Source organism: Urocitellus parryii, chromosome 1 (assembly GCF_045843805.1).
Source record: "Urocitellus parryii isolate mUroPar1 chromosome 1, mUroPar1.hap1, whole genome shotgun sequence".
NCBI classification, from domain to species: domain Eukaryota; kingdom Metazoa; phylum Chordata; class Mammalia; order Rodentia; family Sciuridae; genus Urocitellus; species Urocitellus parryii.
The window spans coordinates 210,929,085-210,956,949 of record NC_135531.1 but is presented as its reverse complement, the minus strand read 5'-3'; the positions used below and the strand labels follow the sequence as shown (position 1 = coordinate 210,956,949).

General features: G+C 36.7%; 1 protein-coding gene across 7 annotated transcripts in view; it reads right to left on the bottom strand.

Annotated features, from left to right (window-relative positions):
* Window positions 1-27,865, bottom strand: part of Gpd2 (glycerol-3-phosphate dehydrogenase 2) — a 153,809-nt gene that overhangs the window by 92,708 nt on the left and 33,236 nt on the right. For all 7 annotated transcript variants that reach the window (XM_026401474.2, XM_026401475.2, XM_077802606.1 and 4 more), the window contains one exon: window positions 2,319-2,428. In XM_026401474.2, the coding sequence (XP_026257259.1) occupies window positions 2,319-2,420 (102 nt within the window). In that variant the 5' untranslated portion in view covers window positions 2,421-2,428. The remainder of the gene's footprint in view (window positions 1-2,318; window positions 2,429-27,865) is intronic.

Here is a 27,865-nt window from a genome sequence, read left to right as displayed (position 1 = left end):
ATTAGAAAATCCAAAAACTATATATATATATATATATATATATATATATATATATATATATATATATATATATATCACTGTATAAAAATGAAAAATATCTAGTCACATTTAGGGACCCAGTTTGCAAAAACAAAAATGTAACCAATTAATATATTTTAAGGTGCAGATTTTCTGAACTACTGAAGTCAGGAAAATTTCTCCTCTAGAATGACTCTGATTGGCAGATCCTTTCTGAAAGAAGACAGCTGAATTGAGAGAGGCCTGTGGTTATTTTATGTCACTGGCTAAATTTTTGTTTGTCTGTTTGTTTGAATTCTTTCTTCCTTTTTTTTTTAAACCAATCTCTATGCTACATGCAACTGGATAACACCAAAATATATACTGATGGTAGTGTCTTAAAGGGGCAGGAATCACCATAAAATAAATGCATACCATTAAATTCTTACACAAGTCATTGATTGAATATGCCTGTAGTATTTTTTTTTTTCAACAGAATTTGACAGCTTAAACTTCTAAATGACTTGAAGCTGCTGGTATCTATTTCATTTGGCTACTAGGGTAGTCAGTATGTCTAACTTAGGAAGGATAAGATGACAAAAATGTTCTAGGAATCAATAGGCCCTTATTTTGCCTTTAAAATCACCCCAACTTGGTTGTTGGAAGGTGATATCTTCTGTTTATTCTTCTGTAGAGTCAATTATTAAAAAGAAATCAAACAAAAAATAGAACAGTACCACTAAGGTACAAAGTTAAATCATGACTCTGTAGTAGAACATGCTTACTATGGTTTAAAGACAGACACCACATACAAATTTAGCAACAACTATTAGATATCGTGACCTTTGGCACTGGCATTTTCCAGTATCATTTCAGATAACATGGATAAAGATGGCAGAAGTAATGTAATCCCTAATGCCCATGTTCCAAACTTCTGAAATAGCCTCAGCAGAATAAACATCTTTTCACTTACTTTTAAAGAACCAAGGCAATATTTAAAAAGAAAAAAATCATCAAACATGATCAATAAATGAGGAAGAAATCCAACTGCAAGTTAATCATACTTGCAATATAAACACCTAGGGAAACCTAAGGGTACTGTGGTCATAGTTCAGAATGAAAAAGAAAGATGAACGACCTCTTCAATACCATCCATCTCTAGAAGGAAGCACCTAAATACAAAACTTGTATTTTTTTTTAATATTTTTTAGTTGTAGATGGACACAATATCTTTATTAACTTTTATGTGTTGCTGAAGATCAAACCCAGTGCCTCACAGTGTGAGGAAAGCACTCTACAACTGAGCTACAGCCCCAGCTCCCAAACTTGTATTTTTTTAACTATAAACTTGACGTTGATTCTTCCTAATGTGTTTTTAAAGTTCTAGTTCCCATTCAGGATATGGACTTCTAAGCATGTGGTTCCACCACCTTGCAGCACACACAAAAAAGAAAGAACAAATAAGATAATCCCTAGCTTAAAGGCACTCATAAAAATGTAGAAAACAGTAGCTTCTAGAACATCCAATTACAAACAGTTTACCACATTCCTTCACCTGCATTTTTGAAACAGGAATGTAACACCCAATCTGTAACACAAAGTGCCCTAATGACATGGGGCAATGGAAATGGGAAACCAAAGGTAACCCTGGGAGGTAGCTATCAGCATTTCAAGCCTGAAAAGATAAAAAACTCTCAACAAAACTGTCCTCTGGCATCCTTTAGAATTACAGGAAGGCAGTGCAAAGGGGAAAAAAAAAAAAAAAAAGTGGGAAAAAAACCCTGAACATTAAATTATTTGGAAATTTCAGACCAATCTTATTGTCATGGCTTTCCTCCTCCATTAAATTCTTTACCTAATATAAGGTAAATACTACAAAAGAACTAAACCTCTAAGAAATAAAAGCAGGATTCAAAAATCGGGGCCCTTTCTTTTCTACTTCCTTTCTCAGCCCCCTGCCTTCTAATAAGACAAACTTTTGGCAGGGACATAGAAGGTATCCAGACATTTTGATGAGTTAGACAAGCAAAGTCTAAATGAACAAACCCTGGCACTCCTGAATGAAGCAGTCTTTTAAAACACAAAAAGCCAAAACAGAGGCTAAATAAACAATGCTCCTTGAAAAGGAAATCCACATTATAAAAGAGAGAGAAATACACACAGTTCTCAAGGACCATTAAGGCAGCATTCACAATTAGTAGCTTTCAAATCAAACTGAGAAATTTCAACAGTATTTCCTTAAAAAGTTAATGTGCACATGTCCCATATAGAGTTTCTCAGCAGCTTCAGGTTGCATATTATCAATACATGCAGTTACTTACTTGTTTCCTTCTGTAATGACTGAAGTGAGAAAGTCCTAAGATGGTAGCAAGTGCACCCCCTCCAACAAGAACAGTCCCTTTCACGGCCTTTTGAAATGCCATTTCTTAGCCTACAAAGGAGAAAAAAAAAAGAAAGAAAAAGGAGTTAATTGAGATTTTTGTCACATAACAATCCCAATAATAAAAAAACAGACTGTGTAGAATATGGAAAACCAGAAAAGGAAATGTAAAATATGGAAGGTACTAACATGCCAACTTGTATACAATTCAAAACTAATAACCAAAAAAACCTGGACAAGGGAATTGATTATGTAAAAGTTACATTCAGATCCAACAGGAACTAAAGAAAGAAAACATATTAAAAGACAACTGAGGATATTTAAACAGTAAGAAGTCAAGAGAGCTATGAAAAGAAATGTCATTGTGTATTTGACAAAACTGCATGCTGTTCTTGCAAATTTTGTCCAAAAGCTAATCCCCTCCACAAGGAGAACTGGAGAAATCTTGGGTCATTCAACATGACAATAAACCTCAGGCCTACTTCAGGTTGTCTGGCAAGTGTTTAATTCAAATTATGGTACAACTCCCTTCTTGAATTTTTCCTTCTTAAAGCAGTTCTCATTAGTGCCAAAGGCCAACAAACTTATATTTCTATCACTAGAAAGAGTCCATTTTGCAGATAGAAAGTCAATAATATAATGCCACGTCCTTTTAAACACTGATAAATTTAACCTGTTCTAATTTCTTTCATTAGGGTAACTTAAAAAAAAAAAAAAAAAAAGTATGTGGGGGGATGTTCTATTAGCCAGGGCTGACTGACATCACAATTTCAAAGGACACCTCCAGATCAAGCACTGTTACCTACTCACTCTAAGTATTCCTCTAAACAAGGTTATGTATTGTGTTAGCTTTTCCTTCTTCCTTGTTCTCCATTATTGGACTGAATCAATTAAAGTTTTGTTGAGGATTTAAAATTATTTTTTAATTTTTTCAGAAACCAAAATAATAATTTCATAGAAATAAAAATTCCACCCCAAATCCTCTTATCTGCTTTTATTCTTCCAAACAAAAAATAACACCATGTAGTCACCTAAAAATAATCTGATTTAGAATTGAGTAATTTGACCTGCCTAAGACTTCCATTCACAAAAGCAGCTAGCACACCCACCTCTCACAGGAAGCCACCAATCTATATTCCTGTATGGGTGGAGATGAGTCCTGTCTGAACAACACACCTCACACTCCACTGCTATCTATCTCATAACTCAAGAATGTTCTAATTCCAAAGGCAGTTTTAACTTACAACATTAAAAATCATATAACATCTCAACATACATTATGACAATGACTTGTTCATATTGGATATGTATCTATTAATCATACTATCCTAGATTAAGGAATGCTAGTATAGTTGGTTAACTATGCTTCTACAGAAAATTCATTTTGGATTATAAATCATGTACAGAAATAAAAGTTGTTAATTATTAAAGTTTTATTTTTTCCTCTGATCTCATTCTTCCTAACAAACTCTGAAATTTTAACATGGCCTTTTAATTAAGAGTATTGCAAGGACAATAATTCTCATTCATACTCTGCTGCCCAAGACTTCTTCTTTCCTACGCCTTCTTTACATAATCATTCTCTCTTTCCCAAATTGTGCAAGACTCTGGTATATGCTGACTAGGGATTTCACTCATCATACAGTAAATCATAGACAAAACTTTATATCCTAAGCTGCTTTGAGGGAAAAACCACAATTTCGCAGACACCATTTGTCATAGCCATCACCACTATTTGAGACACTGCTATGAACATTCACATGGTTGCCCATCACACAACAAAGGAGACACTAACAGCCCTGCCAGCATACTATCTCCAGGATAACTGGGATCCTCTATCCATTGGGTAAAGAAAATAGAGTACTAGCTCTATTTACCTAAACAATGCACTTGCCTACCCCATCTCAACAGCAGCCAGGTGGTCCATTAGATGTGAGTGTTGTGGCTGATTAAACTTAGCTTAGTATCATTGCTTCTGTCTTGTTGATAATGTCACTGTGACCTCACAAAGGATACCACACATCAACATGAACATCTGAGGAATGTTATATATAACACAGTCAATAAAAATGTCTCAAAATCAAAGTTGCTCATTCAGCCAGACAAGTTTGGAGCTAAGTCCTTCCATAAATGTGAGTTCCCTACCCACTTAATTGTATTGTTTCAATTTGATTTTTCTGAGAACAACACTTACAAAAGGTGATATTTTCATGTATTTTTTTCAATGAGCCACTAACACTAATGAAAAACTGCATTCACATATTGCCAGAATTAGCAATAATGTTGACTATAATCAATAAAGAGTTTCCTTTTTAGATAACTTCATAAAATTACTTATGCTTAAGGGATCATTATTTCTACTCTGATCAAATCCTTCTATAAGATCATCTAGCTAATTATAATAAAGAAACCATGCTTGCAAGTATTTTAAAAACAAAAGCACAGAATCAATCAGTTTGATCTGGCTCTTCTAAGATAATCATTATTTTTGTTAGTACTTTGAATGTTACAATGACAATAGCTGCCATTTATTGAATGTGTACTAGATAATTGCTATCAAGCTTTTAAATTTTTGCACATATCAGCTCATTTCACCCTCACTACAACTAATTTGATAGCACTGGGCTGTAGTTCAGTGGTAACATGTATTCCTGGCACATTCAAGATCCTGGGTTGGATTAGTAGCACTGCAAAATAAAAATAATAGTAATTTCATAAAAGAGGCAGCTGTGGTTCAGAAGTATGAGGGGATTTTCCTGAAGTCACTTCATAGTGAGAGAAAACCATGACTGAGTCCAGGCCTCAAATACTGGGTGGTTCTTTCTGCCCTACTTTTGGTCTCATAAAGTAACTCCCCCCAAGTACTACAACCATAATTTGCTGTCACTCCCCCCAAAAAAGGCCAAATCTCAATTATCCAAGGTATATAGACCTTCAGTATTCAGGTTTCTAAAGCAAGGAAGAAACCTGTAGAAAAGTATTCATCAGTAACTTTCTGCCAGATAATTAAGAACCTTTAAGAAATTTAAAATAAGATAAACATGAATTATACACTGTGGATAGGAACCCATTTGCATTCCCTTGTAAGGAGAAAAGTGTTCAAAATGATTACAGCATTTCCTTCTAAGTAAAAGCCATGAAGGGAAGTTAGAAAAGAGTGGGGCCAAAAAATTGACACATCTTCACCTTTTGCAATTTAAAGTATAAGAAAACCACAGGGAAAGAATGATCCAAAATTAAAATGAACTTAGTTGTCATAACTCGGTGTCCATATTTTGTAGCCTATTAATTAAAACACATAATACATTGTCTCCGATTTGGCTCTGACTTAGGCACAAACCAGCCCTCTAATTCTTACAAGGAAAACAAAAATCGGCACAATTGGCAAAACCTAAACAAAATGCTCCCCCTCTAAATACATTTATTAGTTGCCTCAAGGAGTTCACAATCTATCTGTACAATGAAATAGCAAATCCGGTCTTGTAAGTATGTCTTAAAACTACTCTGCTTATACTGAAAGTTATAAATACTCTTGTAGAAAAGAAGTAAGGTGCTATATGATTGTAGTGGAGCAAGTGATGATTCTGACTCAAAGAATTTAAGAAGCCTTCAAAAAAGAAAGAATATCTGAGAAGGAGCTTGAAGAAAGCAAAAGGTTTGGAGGAAAATGAGTAGAGAAAGGGCTGCCTAGAGAAAGACTACTTGAGGAGAGGGAGTACTATTGCAGCAATATCACAGAGGCACAGGGGTCATCCAGTTTGGCTGGAAACGAGGTTTTTGTTTTTTGCTTTTTAATTTTTTTAGTTATAGATGGACATGATATCTTTATTTACTTTTTTATTTATTTTTATGTGATGCTGAGAATCGAACCCAGGGCCTCATACCTATGAGGCAAGGGCTCTACCACTGAAATACAGCCCCAGCCCTGGAAATGAGGTTTTAAGCAGTATCCCAGAGCACAAAAGAGGACAACTCTACCTATGTTAAGTAGGGTGTTTTGATAATAATCTGTTGGCAAGTTGAGGTTGTAGATCAAAGAAGCAAGATTTTTGTTCCATTTTTTATATTTATAAACAGTGTTCAAGTAGACTTTCATGTTGAAGCTTAAGAAATACCACAATTAGAGAGCAATAAAATAGTCCCTATGGGAGAGGACAAGAGCCTGGTTTAAAGGAATATCTAAAAGTGCAAATGCAAAGATCAAGGATTTGCAGACATCTTTAATGACAGTACCCAAATTAAGACCATGACAGGACCAGACAAGTGACTACATAAAGAAGTGGGAAGAAACTGAATACGATAAGGGATATGAGCCTAGGTAGCTGAAAATTAGCCCCCATGTTACAATATTAACATCTAGAAAAAGAGACAGGTTTAAGGAAGAAAAGGAGCTCAGTTTGGAATTAAGGAAATTTGAGACGCTGATAAAACACCTACTCGAAGAAAACAACAAACAGTGGGCTCTGTGGGTTAAATAGTCACAAAAGTAGTGTGAAAGGTGGGACACAGGAAACTTCTTCCTAGAAACAAAAACTAGATTTGCCACTTCTCAAGATCTGCTGGCCCATGTTTCCTACAGACTACTGTAACTCTTCCAGCTCAACTGAACTCCTTACTGTCCTTTTTTTTCTCTCTCTCTCTTTTTTTCACTGATACCTTTTAGTTCCTTTTAGTTATACAAGACAGTAGAATCTATTTTGATACATTTATATAAGCATATATCTTGTTCTAATTAGGATCCTAGTCCTGTGGATGTACATGATGTTAAGATTCACTGTGGTATATTCATGTGTACATAAGAAAGTGTCCTCTGGGGACTTGCATTGTGGACAGAGTGACTTCAACAATGAGACCCATTGCTCTTATCAATTTCATACACATAGTTGTTCCACACATGCCTCCTTCCATTTGGAGACAAGGCTGCTATCTGAGCTCCATCATGTATCTGAAGGACTTTACCACATATTTTAATCTTTTAAAGGCAAGTAATAACCACCAATTGAAAAGTACAGAAGTTCTCAACAACAAGCCACAAGCAAACTGACTGCAGCACATGTCATGGTTCCTGAATTCTGTGAAGAGCCTACTCAAGTTCCTCTTCCCATCTTCCTACACTATATTCTCTCTCCCAGCAGCCTTACTCTTCAAGATGGAAATTTAGCATAAACAAGAATACATGCATATGGATTTATCATTCATCTGTGGAAGAAGTCCTGGGTACCTTCAATTTACAAAACCCTCATATTTGGGCTCTTGTGTAGAAATCAGCATGATCCTTCTGGTCTCCATGATGACTTTTCTGACCTCCATTAATTAAAGAAAACAAATGAGAACTTCTCAGTAGTTTGATTCTTTTGCCAGCCATGAGTAAGCACATTTGTTCCCATCTTATTATTAAGTGTGATCAGTGGGAGGGAAAAATAGAGCTTGATGACCATTTTCAGATTAGTAATTCAGCCAGCCTTGCATTCCTTGGGATATGGGTTCCTAGCAAGATATAAAGATGTTCCATGCTTTTCTGATTCCCAACACTGAAAAACCCAGACATATGAGGCATTTCACACATAAAATAAAATCCCAGGATATAACCTAGAGGTACCAATGTGCTACATCACTGTGCCTTTTATAAACTAAGCATATAAGCAGATCCAACATAGCAACAGTTCCTTACACATCAGTGGCACAGCCATCCTCACCTTGTAAATGGGCATGGAAAATTGCCCCTTCATCTACTTTGAGTCATGCACACTGTCACATGAGGGGGGACAAGCCTCATGGTCCACCCACATATAAATCCTATAGAGGAAAGTACATGAAATTACAAAATAAAAGGTGCAGGACCCCATTAGAGAAAGTCCTACTCAATAAGTCTATAACCATGAACCCTGACAGCAAGTCCACAGCACAAAGGAAGATAACAAAGTGAAATCAAAAACATCTTCCCACCCAGCAGCCCATTTGTAAATGGAAAAGTCAAGATTTCTTAGTAGTTTGAACTAGAAATGTTTTAACAAAGCAAACTATTATTCTAATTAATATGGTGTCAGATGCTTTGTACAATTCTCCTTGAATTAGTATCTCAGGGTTCAGACATATTAAAAAAAATACTGATCAAGTGCTCACATAGACCAATAGCAATCAAAACACACCATGAACTAAGCATAGAAGAGGTCCTTCTCTTTCCCCAAGTTCACCCTACAGCAGAGAAAGGGTTAGCTCTGCCTGTGATGCTTCCCACCAGACAGGCACTTTCACCACGTACATCTTACCTAACACTTCCTACAGAAACACACCGAGAGCCCTCCAGCACACTTTTTTTAAAATATATTTTTTAGTTGTAGGTGGACACAATACCTTTATTTTATTTTTATGTGGTGCTGAGGATCGAACCTAGTGCCTCATGCATGCTAGGGAGTGTTCTACCAATGAGCCACAACCTCAGCCCTCCAGCATGCTTTTGAAAGTTGTCAGACATAGATGAATGAAATAGACGATATTAGAGACATATCAGCCTGTTCTTAAGAAACACAAAAGTCCTAGACCATAAACTGAAAATGAATCATCTATTTTTGTTGATCTTTGTTTGGTTACTTTAAACATCTTTTTAAAAAAAAAAAAAATTTAGGCCAGGAGTTGGTAGGAAATGGATGGAAGAGTTATTCACCAGTGATAACCCCATGGAAAAAAGTGAATGTGTCAAATCCTGAGAAAACAGCAGACACCTACCTTCAATCACCCTCAGTATAAAGGAAACACACCCTGAGCAGGACATTGAACGACAAACAAAAATGCTTTTCAGAGGTCCCTGAGAAAAGCATTTCACTGACAACAAAAGACAAAGGAAAGAACCAAGGAAAAGTCAGAGGAAAGTTAGAAATATAATGAATCTTCAGATTCTGGATGTACAGACTATTGGTGTATCAAGAAGCTAAAAAAACATATTCACAGTGCTGGTACAGTGTCAAACTCTGCCTTTGTCCCCAGGGTTTGACACTGCACCAGCACTGTGAAGAATACATACACAACCAGAAGACCTTCAGGGAAGGGCATATTCCTCTAGTTCCAACTCATTTCCTTAGGGAATCCTGTGGCAGAAGGGCACAACCCAAGCAATGGGAAGCAGGGGGGTGGCAGGGGCTGGGGAACGGGGGTCTTAACAAAAGGAGATAATTTTAATAAAGAAAAAAAAGTGACCAAAATCATAAAACAAAGAGAAAGTGAAAGAAAACAAACACTCTTTATATCCAAAGTACTTTGGAAAAAAGTTTCCTACTAAGTCTCTCTAGGGCGCCTAAATTTAGGTCAGTTATATCCGTTTAGGAGCAAACCCACAGCTGTGGATGACTGAGAAAGAGGTCAGCCCAGGACCACTCCTCAGCCTCAAAAGAGGGCAGAAGTCTGGGAGCTCTACAGGAGGGTTGGCCAAAAGAAGCTGAGCTGGTTTCAGGCACTCAATCAGAGTTCAAACAGTATAAGTAAAAGGAACAAAAATAAAAGGAGAAAATAAGGTCAATATCCATTTATAGTGAGCTAATCGAAAGTCTCTTTCTGAAGAATTTGTCTCAAACATTATTATAGCTTTTTGATATGCAATTTTTCTTTTAATGTAATACACAATATCACAATCATTAACCAAGCATTTATTTTGAAGTCCTCCAAAATGAAATACACCAAAAAGGAAGGGGCCTTAGAGGAACACACTCACATTCCAATTGTCATTTATTATTTAAGATCCAATATTTTACAAAATATATGCTTTTTCCAAGGCCAAATTATTTACTTACATTTTCTACCAATTCTAAAATATTCTCTGGAATTACAGAGTCATGAATTTGACCCTTTTTCCTTATTTTCATGAGGTTTCCCATAGGATTACAAGAAATCAATGAAGCCCATCTCAGCTAATAATAAATGTATATTCACTAAGTACAAATGATCATACTTTAATTCATAACAGAATGGTTTCTATTGTATTTGCTTTCCATAGAATTACTATAAAAATTATAATGATGGTTCATGTGAGTAAACTTTTTTTTCCATTTCAAATTCATTTTAAAATCAAAATTAATATATCTTTTGTCATTCTAGATAAATTCATGGATTTTTTTTTTGCTTAAAGCTATAGAATCCTATTTTTAATCGCCATTAAAATATGTTTCTGCCTTCTTTGTTTATCATATATATAATTTAGGGTAACTCCAAGAAGCCTAAAATAAAAATGACCCTTAAAAATAAAAACCAGGAACATTCCATGCTGAAAATGCCCACCCTTCATAAAAACATAAGACAGGTTGAGAACTGAGTGTACAGTGTGTATAGTATGAAAAGAAACAAACTTGTACCTATATATCAACTAACAAGAAATGCCTGACTTAGCATTAAAAAGAGTCCTGTGGGTATAAAAAACACTTTTTGATTCAGCCCTGAGGAAAAAAGAATGTCATCAATGGATCACACTAAAAAGTTCATTAGTCAGACTAATCGCACTAGTCCTGTACTGCTTTTTTCAGTTTTCCTACCTTTTTATTAACCTTACTACTGGGTTAGGAAAACAGGTGCCATTCCTATGGCACTTCAAACTCTTTTTCAGATTTTACATGCAAGAAATTATAGAATCAACTTCAATAACATTTTGTGATTTATTTTGTCATAGAAGATACTGCATAGTAAACAATAGGCTACAAAAACTCGGCACAGTGGTGCACGCCTATAATGCCAGTTACTCAGGAGAATGAGAACCCCAAGTTTGAAGCCAGCATTGGCAAGTCTGAGATTAGCCTGGGTAATTTACTAAGACCCTGTCTCAAAAAAAAAAAAAAAAAAAGAAGGTCAGGGGTTGCAGCTCAGTGGTAAAGCCACCTTGGTTCAATCCCCAGCCCAACCAAAGAAGAAGAAATCTGACCCTTTACCTTATAAACTTTTGTGGTTTTGAAAAGCTTAGATGATACAGAATTTATTCAGAGAAAGGGGTACCTCAGATAATGAAATTCTAGTTACCTAAATCTTGATCAGATCTTACCTAGATCTTAATCTTTTATAGATTTCAAATATCTTCTGTTTATTAAACAGCACTATGAATTTGAAAAGATTAGTTACTAAATATAAACATTTTTCTTTGAAGACAAAAAACTCAAAGGAACTTCAAAATACTGGTCTGAAACCTTCTAAAATAGCTTCAATGTAGAAGGTGTAAGAATTATGTTTCATTTATAATAACTACAAACAAAACTTTGAAACTTTGCATTTTCTTTTAACCACAAAAGCCAATGTCAATTGACTTTCTGAGTTTTTATTCATTATTTTTATCACTGATGACTAAGAAAGTTTTGGGAAATATTTATTGACTATAATTGATAAAATTCTGAGTTCATTTTTTTAAAAATATGAGTTTTATGATACTTAATTATAACACAATATTTTCAATTAATTTATGTACTTTGTAAAAAAAATTACTTATAAGTTTAAATACAGCTCTATTACAAACATTATTGCACAAATAATTAATGTTCAAGTCAAGAAATGTAGCAGAGCACAAGAAGTGTGTTGAGGTGGGGAGACTAGTTTCTGTTTCCTTGAGATTGAGAATATCCCCAGGAAACAAAGCTAACCACATTTTACATCCTGCATTCTTTTTCCCCTGTGGTCTACTGAAATTTATACTTAAATTCATTGCTCTACTAGCTAATAATATATATGCACACATTATACACTTGCAAAAAAAATCTGAAATGTACAAGGGCCAAAACAATTATGTTTTGTATTATTTTTCCTAAGTGACTGCATTCTCTAAAAATGTTGGACTCTAGGAAATAAGTATCAGAAAATAGGAGATAGCAATTGAATTAATTCATACAGCAAAAAAATCGCATCAAAAATATATGCAAGCAATATAACACTCTCTAAATTCTCCACCCCCCTCGACACCACCCATTACCAATAAGTGAAGAAATATTCTATGTTTGCTTCACCTCTGCAAAAATAATGAATATATTTTTATGACATCTGGCCTGAATCATCTTAATCACAAAATCTTATTCTCCCCTCTTAACCAAGCATCCTCTCCAACCCTCTTCTTTTCAAATTTTTCTTTTCTTCTGTAGAAGGCCTGGAAAGCATTCAAGTACTAGTCTATAAACAAGCCTGGGCACTGTGCATGAGATACTATGTACCAAGGTGACACAGCAGGTACAGTCTAAAATTTTCATACCATAAGGGGAAGACAAAAAGTTCTACTCAATATTCTCCCTACAGCTGTCATTGATTTTAAAACATGAAAAGAACTCTGTGTTCTTTCAGTTCCCAAAATACCAGATTGAAAGATAAAATCACCAGGGGGCACTCTGGAAGGACCCATTAGGAAGACTTCCCTTGTCATTCTTTCTCTTTTCACTAACTTCTTTTGTGACTTCAAGCAAATTATTCAAATTTGCTGATTCTCATTCCAACCATAAATAAGGTATCCCTGAAAATGTCTGAAGCTACTTTACCTTAATATCTTAACATTTAATGATTTTATGATTTTTCTTCACTCATTCTGTGTGTTGGGAGGTGGGGATCCCCATCCATAAAAGGTAGTGTTATTAAGGTTTGGGTTTTAATGTCCCTCAACACCTATGTGCTAAAGGCTTCATCAGCTTCCTTGGTGCTACTGGGAGATGATAGAACCTTTAGGAGGTAGGGCCTAGTCGAAGGAAGTTTGATCCCTGGTCTTGTGCCCTGAAAAGAAATATTAGGTCCCCATACCTTTCCTGTACCACTCCCCCCTCTCTCTTTCTCTTTCTTTCTCTTTCACTTCTTGGCACCTATGAAAAACAGTTCTCCTCTGTCATGAACTTCAACCATGATGTACTTCCTCATTACTGGCAAGTGGTCATACACTGAAACCACAAGCCAAAATAAATCTTTCCTCCTTTAAGTTGATTTTCTCAGGTATTTTGTCACAGTGACAAAAAGCTAACTAACACAGGTGGCATTGTCTTACTGTCCTCTTTATTTAGCACTGTTGCGTAATTAAGGCTTACATTCATTCTTTCATTCAATAATTATTTTCTGACCATCTATCACATGCCAGGCAATAAACATACAACTGACAACAAACACAGAACTCCTGTCTTCCAAGAGGTTATATTTGAGTGGAGCTTGGTTTTGATGAAAAAAAAAAAATCCTAAAGTATTTTGCACTAAAGTATTTTAAAAAATGCACATCCCACCACTTTCCCACTTTTTCTTCTTGAACAAAAAATATTAACCCTAAATTTAATTACTGATGACCTGAGAATCATCCATACTACATGCTATGGTAGGGTGATACCCTCAGGAACAGTTTAAAAGAAAACACTATTAACCCTTCATTAGCAGCCCCAACTCAGACTGCTCTCATCTGAATTTTTCCTCTACCTGCTCTATGAGATTTCTTCACTCTGGTTTAAAAAAAGAGAGAGAGAAACAAATTATCTAAAACTGTACTTCAAATATAAATAAATATCCCCAAATAATGCAAAAGGAGCTACTTATCTGCATTTGGATTTTCAACATTCTGACTCTAATTATTCAGGGGACTTTCTCCCCCTTCTTGCTTGTGTTAGAAGCTAGAGGAATTTACCAGATTAACTTATGGGTTTTGCTATACATGCTATGGGCAAAACAAATTATCCATGACTCTTAGAAATATTAGAAATTTCAAACCAGATACATGTGCCCATCCAGGCATTAAAAAGCAAATTCATATTTCAAATTCTGCCTCATCTATATAAACCCACATGATCTTAGGCAAAAAATGTAGCAGGACTATCTGCTTCTGTTCTAGAAATAATTAGAACATTTTCCCCATGCTTTCTAGGATTTAAAGAAAATTTTTAAAATATATGAATTTAAAAAAATCTATCTGCCACTCCTAAAAAAACACAATTCCTTATTGGAAGTTACCTTATAGAAAACACACCTATCATGAGCAATAAAATGATTTAAAAAATTATATCTTGTTGGAAATTAACCAAAGCACAAGTTCCATCACATACTGAGGAAAGCATCACTGAAGGACCTTCCCAAGGAAAGAAGCTGGAAGGAGGAATGCTGATTCTGGGGGCATGCATTCACCTAGGAGAAATGGATAACTGCTGTATCCCCTGCCCAGCTCCAGGGACTGAGGAATCGAATCCTCTGTTCTCATGGATTGGGGGAGACAACAATTAAAAGTTAATATCTTCAAAAAAGACAAGTGCAGTGAAAAAATAATATAAATAACAAGTGAGAGAGTAACTGGGAGCTGAGGAAACTGCTTCACATAAAATGTTCACAGGAAAATGTAATTAGAAAGGAGAGAGCAGCACACAGGACTCTGACAGAAGGGTCTCCTAAGAGGCAACAGGCACACAAAGATACCTGGCATGCACATGTTGGGCCTCTTGGGAAACTGAAAGGCCACCATGACTGCAACAGAGTAAATGACGTGGGCAGTATGTTCCAGCCAAAGTCAGAAAGCCAGACAGGTGCCAAATCACATATGAACTCTTCCCAGCAAGGTTTTTATTCTGACAGGATAGAGATAAGAAGTCAATGGAAAGTTTTAATCATCCAATGATCCAAAGGAATTCATGAGAGAGCGTAGGGGGAGAGGAAGAGAGAAGGAGGGAGGGAGGGAGGAAGGGAGGAAGGAAGGAATGAGAAAACAAAGAGGGAGAAAGTGGATGGGTCAGGGAGAAAGAGGGAGGGAAAGAAAGAAGGAAACACTTCAGCTGTATTGTAGAGGACAGCTTTTAGAATAACAACTAAAAGCAGTTGATTTTTCCTTAAGGACACTGTTAGCCATCTTCATGAGTAAACAAACGTATGAAAAAAAAAAAAGGACATAATGAGGAGAGATAAAGAGTGAACAAATTAGACGAGAAAATAGTCAAAAAGACAAACCACAATCAAAAACAGGATCTACAGTAGGAAAACATACACTTCAGAGGTAATCTTGAACATACATATCTACTCAACTCAGATACTTGAAAGATGGTTCCATTTCATTCAGACTGACAAGCCAGGAACAAGGAAGTGTCAACTGAAAGAGGTTCTCAAATACCAACAGGCAAAGTGATTTCTATTTCCTCTTGGGCGGGGGCTGTATACAGGTGACTCTCCACACACATACACATACACATTCAATATAACCTGAACTGATTTTAGACCCATTTTGGAAAAGAATCCTGAGTCACAATTCAACAGGCAAAGGCACCTAGGACATTTCCCACCAGCACCAAACTAGGAAGCTAAGGATAGGAGTGGTTTGTCTTTTTGACTATTTTCTCGTCTAATTTGTTCACTCTTTATCTCTCCTCATTATGTCCCAGCTGAGTAGAGAATTAGTGGGCAAGAGAGACTGCATATGATTAGTTATTTCTATTTATGGGTTTGAATCTTAAGGAGAATGCCTGGTCTATCCCCATTTTATTTCATAATTTCCCCCCTGTTGGAGACTGAAGAGCAAGAGTCAATTGCCTGAGTGTTGGCATCACACTGGAAACTAAAGGGCCGTGCATTTCAATTCCAGCTCAAGAAACACTCTGGCAGAGCGGATACGATTCACCAGACCCCAGCGGGCTAGGTTCACACTGTTGTCAGTCAAATCACACAGCTGATGGAAATCAGCAGAGCACATTAGCAATTTATACTCAACAGCCTCTCCTCAATGAGAAATTTCAAGATAATGTTAAGGGAAACTCAAAGTTAATCCAAAATATTTAGCTCATAGCTTGAGCCCTTGGGCTTACCATGAGGCAGTTAGCAGGCAAGTGACACAAAAACTGGCATTTCTAATAAGACTCCAGTCGAAACTCCAGGTTCCAATATTCACGTGGCCACCTTCAAGCCTGACCTGACCCAGTGCACTTCTGCCGACTCCCTTGGCCATTAGTTTGGCAGCTGCTGGCAACATGATTTGTTTATCAGACTATGTTCTGAGGCAGCTGAGTACTCTGCAGAGATTACTACCACCAGAGATGTCACCCTACTTTATGACAGTCTCGGCTTCAACAAAGCCTCCTAGCTGACTTCTCTGGACTTTAGCTTCCTCACATGAAAGGTCAAGATCATCTGTACACACCCTTCTTTGTGGCACTGCTGGATACCATAGCCCTGGCCTTCTGTTTTCTGGGGCCTCCTCCCGTTTTCCCACCCAAACTAGATAGTAAGTTCATTCACCATGCCAAAAAGACTGCCCTCAGCATATCCCTATCCCATTCTGATTGAAATATTATTTAATAATATCCACATATTTCTAAAACTTTTTTCAATTATAATAAAGTGAAAAAAGTTTTAGAAATATGTGGATATTATAAAATAAGTTAGAAATTCTAAAAACATATTTATTGCTTAGGAATTAATTCTTTATGAGTAGGGATGGGATAATTGGCAAATGAAGAGAACTAAAGTAGATAAAACGGTACCTGTGTGTGTGTATGTGTGTGTGAGTTTCTGTTTAAAGTACACGTGCATATCCACACAAACACACATGTGAAAACTAGAAGGATATAACCCTCAAAATGTTTAAAATTTCATCTTTGAAAAGTAGGGTTGTAAGTAATTTTTATTTTTCTCCTTATTGCATCATATTCTAGATTTCTAAAATGAACATGTATTATTCTTATAATAAGGAAAAACTATATATGCATATATGAGAGAAAAGTAGGGAAAAAAAAGTAAGAACTCTAAAGAGCAGTATGCAGATGGATAGCTGACATTTGACTAAATCTCATATCTTCTGACCATTACTTCAGTGATTTTTCTGTTGCACAACTTTTCTTGTCTTTAATGAATAAAAGACCCACATAGAAAAAGAAAAAAAGATATGTTGCCTTTGCAATTTATTAGGAATCTTGGAGCAAGAACTAGAAAATGTCACAGAATTATCTGCCTTATTTTGAAGAACAGTCTCCACCCTTAGAATGAATCTGCCTTGAGTATCAGACACAATAACCATTTAAACCTGAGTTAAACTGCACCTCAACTAGCCCTACATTTTTAGATATTGTACATTACGTCCTCTGGGAGATTTAACGTTTATCACAACAAATCAAATCACTGCAAATCTCATCAAACTTCCTGGATGTGGTTATTCTCCAACATTCAACTATGTACAGAATCTCTTCTATCAGCAACACTCCCAAGGGGACCCTGCACTGAGCCAGGCCCTAAAAGAAGCCCACAGATACACAGAGAAAGGAGATCATACCTCCAAAAGGGGCCTACCTTCCTTCTCCCCTCTCAGTGACAATGCAATACTCATTTGCAGGACACAGCCACTCCTCTAGGTACAGTCAGCATGCTGCCAGTCAGTCACAGGCGCTGTCCTGACATATTTGAATGATATCACTGTCATGTTCAGGAGAACATTCACTGTTTGTGCATCAGATACCAACATCCCTAGGCTGACCTGCAACTTAGCCACTTATGAATTATGTGACTATGAGCTTTGGTTTCATCATCTATACAATCTCATGAATGTCAAAAGTTAAACAGAATTTAAGAGAATGTAAATGCAGTGTAAATGCACCTGCCATCACAGACTCCCATTGCTAAGATTACTGAGCACCTACAATGAGCTCTAAATCTGGCAAATAGTGCAGAATTGCAGTGCAGAATTGGCCATCATGGAAGACAGTAGTTAAACATGGAAGACAGCAGTTAGAGCAGGGAACAAAAACAGCCCAGTCTCAGAGAGCAACAAACCTGCTTTGGCCTGTCTGCACTTGCTGGACTACAAGTGCACTTAATGCTCCCAGGATGTGGTAACAGGCCTCTTGGGCATTTTTTAGCATCTCTCTCCAAAACAAACATTCTCTCAAACAGAACAGACACCCTTATTTGTGGAGTGTTCTACTAAAATAAATCCCTATAAAGTCCAGTATGTAATGCAGATCTGGGCCATGGGTTACCTCTTACAGAGGTCAGAGGGAGGTATTCAACTTTCACTTTGGGTCAGGCTCCTATCACGTGGAGTCCAGTGTTTATATCTTTACTGCTCGTCGTTCAGTTAGTTGGCGGATTTTTAAAAATTCCCTGTAACAAGCCTGACCAAAGGTTTGTCGCCTGAGTTCACCCAAGTTTCTGGGACAACTGTGTCCCACAAGAGTGGTTTTTCATGCTCTATTCCAAATGATATCTCTTGGTATTTATTTTTAGCTCACAGAAGCTGGAGTGTTGCTGATTCTATCACAAATTCTGTATACCACCTCCCTTAGAAAAAAATATTAATATAAAATCAAAATGCCATGAAAGTAGTCAACTATGTTATGTGTGTGTGTGTGTGTGTGTGTGTGTGTGTGTATATATATATATATATATATATATATATATATATATATATATATATATTTATGAAGAAATCAAGTGATTTTCAAGAATGTGCCCCTTCGAGAGTGATGCACTGATCTTGGGATATAAAAAACGTACACCACAGCTTTGGTTAACTTTATAGCACAAACCTGGGAACAAAGGTCAATGACTTCATCTTAAACTGCCAAAAACGGGTCTTGCTTGGTCACTTATTCAGAGCATGCCAACCACAAGCCAGTCATGTACTGTGTCCTCCAAGCCACTATCACCTGTGTCACGTGATCCCCTACATTCCTCAGACTCCTCAGCCACCTGCTGTCCACCCTTGCCCTCCCTCCCCTTCCCACCAATCTCCAACCATCTGCAACAAGTGAGTCATTCCTGCCCTTGTTTCCAGTTTGCCCATCCCATCTTACTAAATTCATATTGTTGATATCTCATTTATATTCTTTAGTTCTTTATTACATGGAATTACTTACCATGGGATCAAGGAAACCTACATTTGGGGGAAAAAAAGAAAAAAAACCAAAAAACCAAGAACTGGACTTTTAACCAAAATATCACCAATCCCTTATGTCCACACCAACCCTTCAAATTGTAAGTGGGCACTGGCAAAAATCCCTGTCAATTATATTTCAATACACTAGAAAACCACATTTGTTTGATATTTGTATTTCTTTGGATATATTGCCACCGGTTTACAGACCTTAACAATATTTTACAGACCTTAACAATATATCACTGAAAAAGTTACCAGTGATTAAAACTCATCATAAAGCAGTGACAAGAGTGAACAAAATTCCTCAAGCAATAAAAGTCACTCAGTAAAAGAACACAAGTTGGCATTCCATCCTAATTAAGGACAGCCACATGGACACCAAGTATTTCCTGCATTTAGCCTCTACCTCATCAGGACATTTAACCTCTATTGTTAAAAAAGGAAGTTGAAAAATGACATACAAAATACACTTTAGATTGCACAAAAGGCAATATGTAAATGCAAATATGTACTGCATTTTCATCCGTTTTACAAAATTTATTTAGCAACTACTACGTTAAATCTGTAAATGAATAATTAATGGTTTCTGCCCTGAAGGAACTCATAGTTTAGAAAAGGAGATTCTAAAATACATAAAAATGATTAATTAAGGTCTGGGCAAGGTGTTCAGGAGGTAATTATCCCCGAAGAGAAAAGGAGGTAGAAGCATCATCAGGACAGGTGTGTAGAGAATGCAGTATTTAATTCTGATAGTGAAGATCCACGAGGTCCAAATTGCCTCTGAGCAAAAAAGCAATGATATGAGTGCACACAGCATTTTCAAGAACAAGGGGTGTGGTATGTGGGATGACTAAAGCTCAACGTGATAAAGGCAGTCAGAAGTGAGGAGATGAGAAAAAAAGAGTAGGGTGGGGTAATAGCTGCATATCTCATATGATCCACATGAGAATTCAAAGCAATTTGGACTTTGACCAGTAGGCAACAGATTGCCAAGAGAAATTTGCACACCTATTTGTTGGCTACAGATTAGTGATGAGGACAGTTACAGTTGATGTGTATGTTCTACTAATCCTCACAATATTCCTAGTAGGACTGGATAGAATCATGTTTGAATTGATGCTCCATTCTCTACAGCAGTGCTGTGAGATTAACTCAAAGGGCATGAATCTGGGAGCAAGAAAACAAGGAGACTAGACGACATCCAGATGTAAACTGTCAAGGGTCCTAAGACAATGCTAATGACAGTGGAATAGAGAACACTTCGAATGCCATTTGGAGGGAGGATTGCTAAAATACCTGCCCTGAAAGCAGCAGTCCTTTGCTAATGCCAACCAGAAGGCCACTCCCCAAGGGGTTACCCACTCTCCTGGCTGAGAAAAGGCCCTAGGTGCTACTAGCCACACAAGAACAGTCCCCCAACGAGCCCTTTATCCTACAATTGGCCCAATCTTCTGGACCTGGAACTAGGACATACAAAATACACTTTAGATTGCACAGAAGGTACTCAGACAGCTTTTTCTCATCTTGGCCATGTCACCCAGAGTTGCCTGCCACGTGGTCCCCACTCAGACCCTCTCAAGACATCACCTGGTCTAACCCAGCTTCCTCAACAATCCTCTTTACATGGGTCCACCGGAAGCCCAATCCATTTCTCACCTGCCTACCCTTCCATTCTTCCCTCTTCACTCCCTCAAACTCAAAATCTATGCCTAGTAAATTCAATTACCTTGTCTCAATGTTCCTTTTGACAGGATGAGAAAGGTAAGAACCTGAATTTTGAAAGCTGAACCCTTATAACACTGTTTGCTCACCATCCCTTCAAGGAAATGGTATTTTTATTCTCACTTTTAAGTCTAAAGTCAGTGTAAATAAAGATGCTGTACCAGCAACTAAAATATCAAATTATCTGAGCCGGTTCATAACTAGCCTTTTTCTCATATCTTCCTATGATCAAATGATTAAAAAGTTAATGCCTAGCTTTGCAAAAGGCTCCAAGGCTCTGCTCCTGTGATTTCCCCTTTCACTGAGTTGTGAAATACTTTTAGTAACAACTCTGTTCCTATCTCCAAAATCCCCCAACCTGCAGGTGGATTAAGTTTCTCTCTAGTTCACTTTTCAATTTTTTCCTCTAACATCTTTCAAAAATCTTACCCATTTTGACATTCATGCCATTAGACTTTACTACCCATTACCCTTTCTTACTGTCATCTACCCATTTGCTAGGTGTTCCCTCATTCACTATGATATTAACACCTGGCTATTCCCCTTCCCAGTTTCATCTCTGTCTTCATTCTATTTTATGTATTTACAGGGAGACTCCAATTCCTCAACCTCTTCAGCTCTCATGAACTATTCCTGAATCTATTTCAGTCACCTACTGTCATTATCATAACCTCTGATTTGGGCATCATGATTGTTTGCACCAGCTTGAGATTTCAGCTTCAAGAACTCCATGCTGTGAATGTCACCTTCTCTTTTTTCAACTCAACTACTCTACTCTGGTATTTCCATTCCAACATCTTGGATTATCTGGTTCTTCAATCTACTCACTACTATTTGTTTCGCTTAGTCACTCCCTCTCTGACAGGTTAGGTAAAGATCCAAAATTGTAATCTCTCTCTTTATATCTTTAATGCTTTTCCTGCTCTCTTCCTGATTCTCTCTTACCTCGAAGATCCCCAAACTGGTTAAACCAACTATCTGCCTTTTCCACATCCTCAACCAAACACCTGAAAATAATACCTGGAGAAAAATAGACAACCACAACTGGTCTCAAGTTAAACTCCTGGCTGCAATTCTTTAATGAGAAATCCCTATTGACTAGCAATCCTGTTACATTTCACATCCTTCTTCCCAAACCTGTTTCACCTTCCCACATTTCAACATCACCCTAATTCACCGAGAAAACAGAAGAAATCAGGTAAAGCCTCCAACTTCCCACCAGTCAAACTACATCCTATAACTCCTGTACCCATTCTCTCTGCAGTCCTTTCTATTATTAAAAATAAACGTTCCTGGGCTAGAATTGTAGCTCATTGGTAGAGTGCTTGCCTAGCACATGTGAAGCACTGGGTTTGATCCTCAGCATCACATAAAAATAAATAAATTTTATGTCCATCTACAACTAAAAACATACAGACATATATATATATACATAAAAATGTTCCTGTTCATAATAAAGACTTACCCCTCCATTTGTGCCCTGGATCTCCTCTCTTTCTGGCTCTTTATGAATTTTACTCCTACAAGTATCCATCACTCTCTCCTGTTTCTCTTGTCTACTTAATCATTCTGTCAGGCTAGAAATTCATTCTAAAACCCTCGGTTCCTAACAAACACTCCCTTGACCAATATCCCCACCAAGAATTATTCAATTTCTCTGCTTTCCTTCACAATGAAACTTCTTGAAAGAGTTTTAAGTATTGTCTCCACTTCCACAACTTAATCCAATAAACTTCTATCCCAATCTGTCCACTAAGAACTATATATCAGATTGCCCAAATCACAAATGACCTCATTTCACCAAATGCTACCTGCATCACTGACACAGTAGAACCATCTCCCTTTTAAAACATTCTGAACTATTGGCTTCAGAGACATCACACTCTCCTGCTTTCTTTCCTACTCCCTGGTCACTGCTCCTTCTCCTATATATAATATTTGTTCCAAAGGTCCCCTTCTCAATACATTCTCTATAGGAACTCCCTCCAGTATCAAATTCAAGCTACATGAAAATAACTTCTAACTGTGTAACCTCAGCTAAAATCCCTCTCCCAATCTCCAAACTGAATTCATCCAGTTGTATGACATCTTCAGAAAATTGTCTAATAAGTACCTGAAACTTATTATTGCCAAAACAACACATTTCTTTCATTAAGTCTGCTTCTCTCCCAATTCTCCATTTCCCAGTAATTGACTCAGTTGCTCCAGTAGCAAATAAAAACCTTTATTTTGATTCTTCTTTCCTCCCTCCAAATTATTATTTATTTATTGAGGGGTAACCAAGGATTGAAACCAGGGGTGCTCAACCACTGAGCCATATTCCCCAGTCCTTTTTTATTTTTTTTTTTTATTTTGAGACAGGATCTTACTAAGTTGCTTAGGGCCTACCTCACTAAGTTGCTAAGGTTGGCTTTGAACTTCTAATTCTCCTGCCTCACCTCCTGAACTGCTGAGATTACAAGCACGTACACGACAGTGAGAACAATCACATAACTCTATCTCAAAAATAATCCTAAATCCTAAATCTATCCACTTCTTTCCATTTTTAATATAATGCCTGCCCACACAATGATTACTCTCAGTAATAGCTCTCAACTGAAGTTCTGCCTCTAATCTTTTACCCCCATCTCCCATAATCCTGTATGTTTTTAGCAGCCAGAGAAATCTGTAATAGCATGTATTCTCAATAGAAGCAATGCCACTAACAGTGGTTCTTGGCAGATAAAAATTATCATATAGTATAATTACTTATGGTCTTGTATAGTTCAACTCTACACCACAACAACAAAAACCTTCATATCTTAGTATTTAAGGAATACTGTAATATTAAGGAAAAATCACTTCAAGCTTTTAATTAATTTTAATTATAATTTTCCTCTCGGAGGGTAATAATAAAAAGTTTAAGAGGCACGATTTTATAGCAAAACCACATCATTTCATTCACCTTCATATGATCCTCCAAAGGCTTCTGTCACCCAAAACCAAAATCCAAACATCCTACCTTGGATTACAAAGCCTTACAAAACCTTGTCCTTGCTTACTTTTTAAAGTTTTCTTGGACACTGTATCAAATTCAATAATGGCACCCAAAATATGTCCACATCCTTATCCCCAGAACCTGTTAGTCTTATCTTATTTAAACAAAAACAAAAAAACTTTGCAAACATGATTACATCAGGATATTGAGATGGAGAGATTATATTTCATTACTAAGTGGGCCTTGTATGCAATAACTTGATATCTTTTAAGAGGGAGGTAGATGGTGATTTGAAAAACAGGAGAGAAATTTTGACCATAGCGGTGAAAAATGAAGTAATGCAGCTACAAGCCAGTGAGGGTCAGAAGTCACCAAAGCTAGAAGAGGTGAGGGATTCTGCCCTAGAGCCTCAGAAGAGAGCTCAGTAGCGCTTAAGATTGGAAACAGTGAAAGTGGCTTCAGATTTCTGGTCTCCTGAAACATGAGAAAATAAATTTCTGTTCATTTAAACAACAAAGTTTGTGGTAATTTTCAACAGCAACCACAGGAAACTTAATAGATCTCAATCTACCACCAAGTTTAAAGTTTATTTTCCTCGAACTCATGTCTCCCATGTCTTTTATTTAATCACCAATTACTTCTTTTCCTTCCAGTAGAAAACTCTTTAACAAGAACAGTTGCTCTTTTGTAAACCACTAGTCTTAATTTGTGGGGAAATGACCAGTATATATTAGGTAAATGATAAACAACAAATTAATGGATGATGTAGAAGGTGAGAGAAAAGGCTATTTTGCTCTTCAAGGAGAAGAGAAACAGCATGGAGAGTAAGGAGGGAAAAATCATAATGTCCTGTCAAGACTGTGGGACAGCCAAGTGAAAATGTCCACTGACTCTGAGCTCAGGAATCTCTAAATCTGGTTGGGGATGCAGATTTGGGAAATCACCAGAATCAGGAATATAGAGAGACTTGGTGCAGAATCATCAACTGAGAGAAAAATAGAGAACTAAGGACAGAGTCTGGGAACTTCAGTACCCAGGGAAAGAACCTGCAAAGAGCCATGAGAAACACACATTAATTTCAAGATTGTGCATTTAGAAAGTGGACATGCTTCTCACCTTCAACTAGCTGGGTGCAATTGAAAACAGAGCCCTAAGGATTATCTAAATCACAAAATAGAAGGATCCAGGCTACCCCAATCTTAAGACAAGAAAAGCCATACACCAACCCACACTATGGCATAAACAATAAATAAATTTTCATTTAAGCTTGTATCTATTTTCAGTTCTTTCTGTTTAAAAAAGTTTAGTATGCCTTAACCACTAACAGTCATCTTCTGATAAATGCACAGGTAGAGAAGAAGACTCAAAAGAAAATGATCCAAGTTTGGAAAAAGTGTGGCAAGAAATGGAAAAAGTTCCTGTGTAAACACAAGTAAAAAAACTGCCTCATGGGTAAAGATGAACAACATGAATTTGTATGTACCCATAATCTGCATGATTTTTTTTTTATTTTCCCAGAAGCCTTCACAAACCCAGGAGTGGAAAAAGAAGATTGATACCAAGTTGCAGGTTGTTTCCATGTCCATTAAGATTGAGAAGTTTTTACTAATGTCAAGGGCTTCCAGAATTCAAATCAAAAAGAGTATTATTTTAGGCAAGCATGCCATGTTGCACATTCAACTGTTTCAAAAACTTCAGCATCATCCATGGCGATGTATTAGGAAGTGTTTAAATGTTAAATTGTTCAATGAGTTGAGCAATAGAAACCGAAGTAGCAAAAATCAGGAAATACATAATAGTCATGGGAATAGAATTATCATTTCATTTTGTTATTTCTTTACACAGGTTTCATGAAGTTTCTGTCCTAACACCAAATAGCTATGTGTCTTTTAGTGAGGCACTTAATTTCTCTGGACCACCATTTGCTCCTTGATATGACAGAGCTCATCGTTGATAAATAAAATAATGTGTAATAATGAAATAATGCAAAGTGCTCAGTACAGTGCCCAGAAAATGGCAATTGGTCCATAGGTACTTATAATTTTTATCATTATTAATAAAAGGAGACTATTGGGTTAAATCTCCAAAGTTCCTTCTATTTTAAAGTTTTATGAATCTGTTTTTTTTTTTTTTTTTCAGGTAAGTATCCCAGCTAGTTAATGATGAGCTAGGATGCAAAATGGGTTAATACTAGTAAACCTAATTTTTAAAAAAACAAAAATATACTTGCTATGATTGTCCTGTGAACATAAAGAGGCAGATGTAAGGAACACAGCATTTTTTGGGTGTGTATGCCACATCTAGAAAAGCTGAGAAAGGAACCTCAACTTCCAGGAAGGAAGAGGAAAGTCAGACCAAAGTCCAGAGAGGAATAGACGCCATTGGCCAAGATGAGATTCCTCTTAGGAAGGACCAGAATAGAACAATCCTTGTTTTTTATGGACTTTAAATTCATTTTGTCCAGCCATCTCATTTTATAGAATAGGAAACTAGAAGGTACAAAGACACTAGAGTCATACTGAAGTGCCTATAATGTGACTTCGGGAAGGCTTAGAAGTAAATGCTGCTCCCCAAAGTCTCCTTCAACCTGGCATTCGCAAATGGTCCCCAAAGTTTTGCTTCCTTAGAATTCAGAGATCTTTGTATGAGTAGGTCGATAACGTAATTCATCAATCATCTTATTATAAATTAATCATACAAATCCTTTCTGAACAGATTGGATTAGTTGAAAGGTGGAGAAAAGGGGAGAAATTGGCAAGAGCAATGAGCTCTAAACACCCCGACAGAAATAGACACCAAGTAGGTTTCTCTACCTTTCTTCTGGAATTGTTTTTATAACACTGGTTCACCTGCAGTGATTTCCTTTCCTCTTCCTAATACCCTTTAAACATTGAAACTGCTAAACACATAGGGAGAAAATGAAGACCAAAAAAGAAATAGACCTTAGAGGCCCAGTTTAACTGATTATCTTCAAATACATCTGTTCCGTGTTATCTGCAGGACAATCACAACCAATCCATGCCTATCACTAATTTCTTGAAAAATTAAGGAATGTTTAAATTAGCATAGAATCACCTATTTACTAGATATATCTCATGCTCAAGGAGCTTGGGTTAGGCAGCAGGTTTGTAAAACGTGTAGAACACAGCCTATGCTCTGCAGGATCTTCCACAGAAAGGAAATGTTTCATGTTTTCAAGTAATTACAGTACAAAGGAGTATACAGACTTCAGAGTGACACCAAAAGAGTACTTGAAGAGTTTAGGGAGTGTACAAAACAATTCTGACCCCAGCTGGGAGGAAAACTCTCAAGAAATTAGAAGCTAGGGATAAGGCCTTCAAAAGACAAAATAAAAGGAAGAGCATTAGCATAGGGTAGCTATAAAAATAAAGTAGATTTAGGGAAGTTCAACTAATCCTATTTGGCTGGATGCTAGAGAAGATAAGGGTAGAACCCTGGGGCATAGAGAAGTCCTTGAATTCCAAACAAATACTTGGAACTAGATTTCACAGGGTGGAATGGCCCCCAGAAGGGTGCAGCACAGAGGGATATGATCAAAGCAGCTTTGACATTAACACAATGAAACAAAACATCCTTTCTTTCTTCAGGTTAAATAAAAGGGAAACAACTTTGGTGAAGCTAGGACTCTGAAGTATATTGTTTTAATCAATTTTGAAATACATTTATAAGCTTGTTGTGTTATATTGAAGTTATATAATGGCATAAAATCATGACCAATTTTTTCCAAACTGGTCACCTTGACCATAAATATGTTTCTTATAATATGTACAAAAACATCTAAAGTTTTCTCCTGGTCTTAGTAGCCACCAGCAGATAGATAATTAAACTCTCTTAGCAAGTCACTCTGCCATCACCAAGCCATTCTCCTTGATTCCATCTGATATTAGCAGCTTCTAAAAACCTCATTTTCATAAAATGATTTCTGTGTTATGGTTTCTAGAGTTTGCTTTCC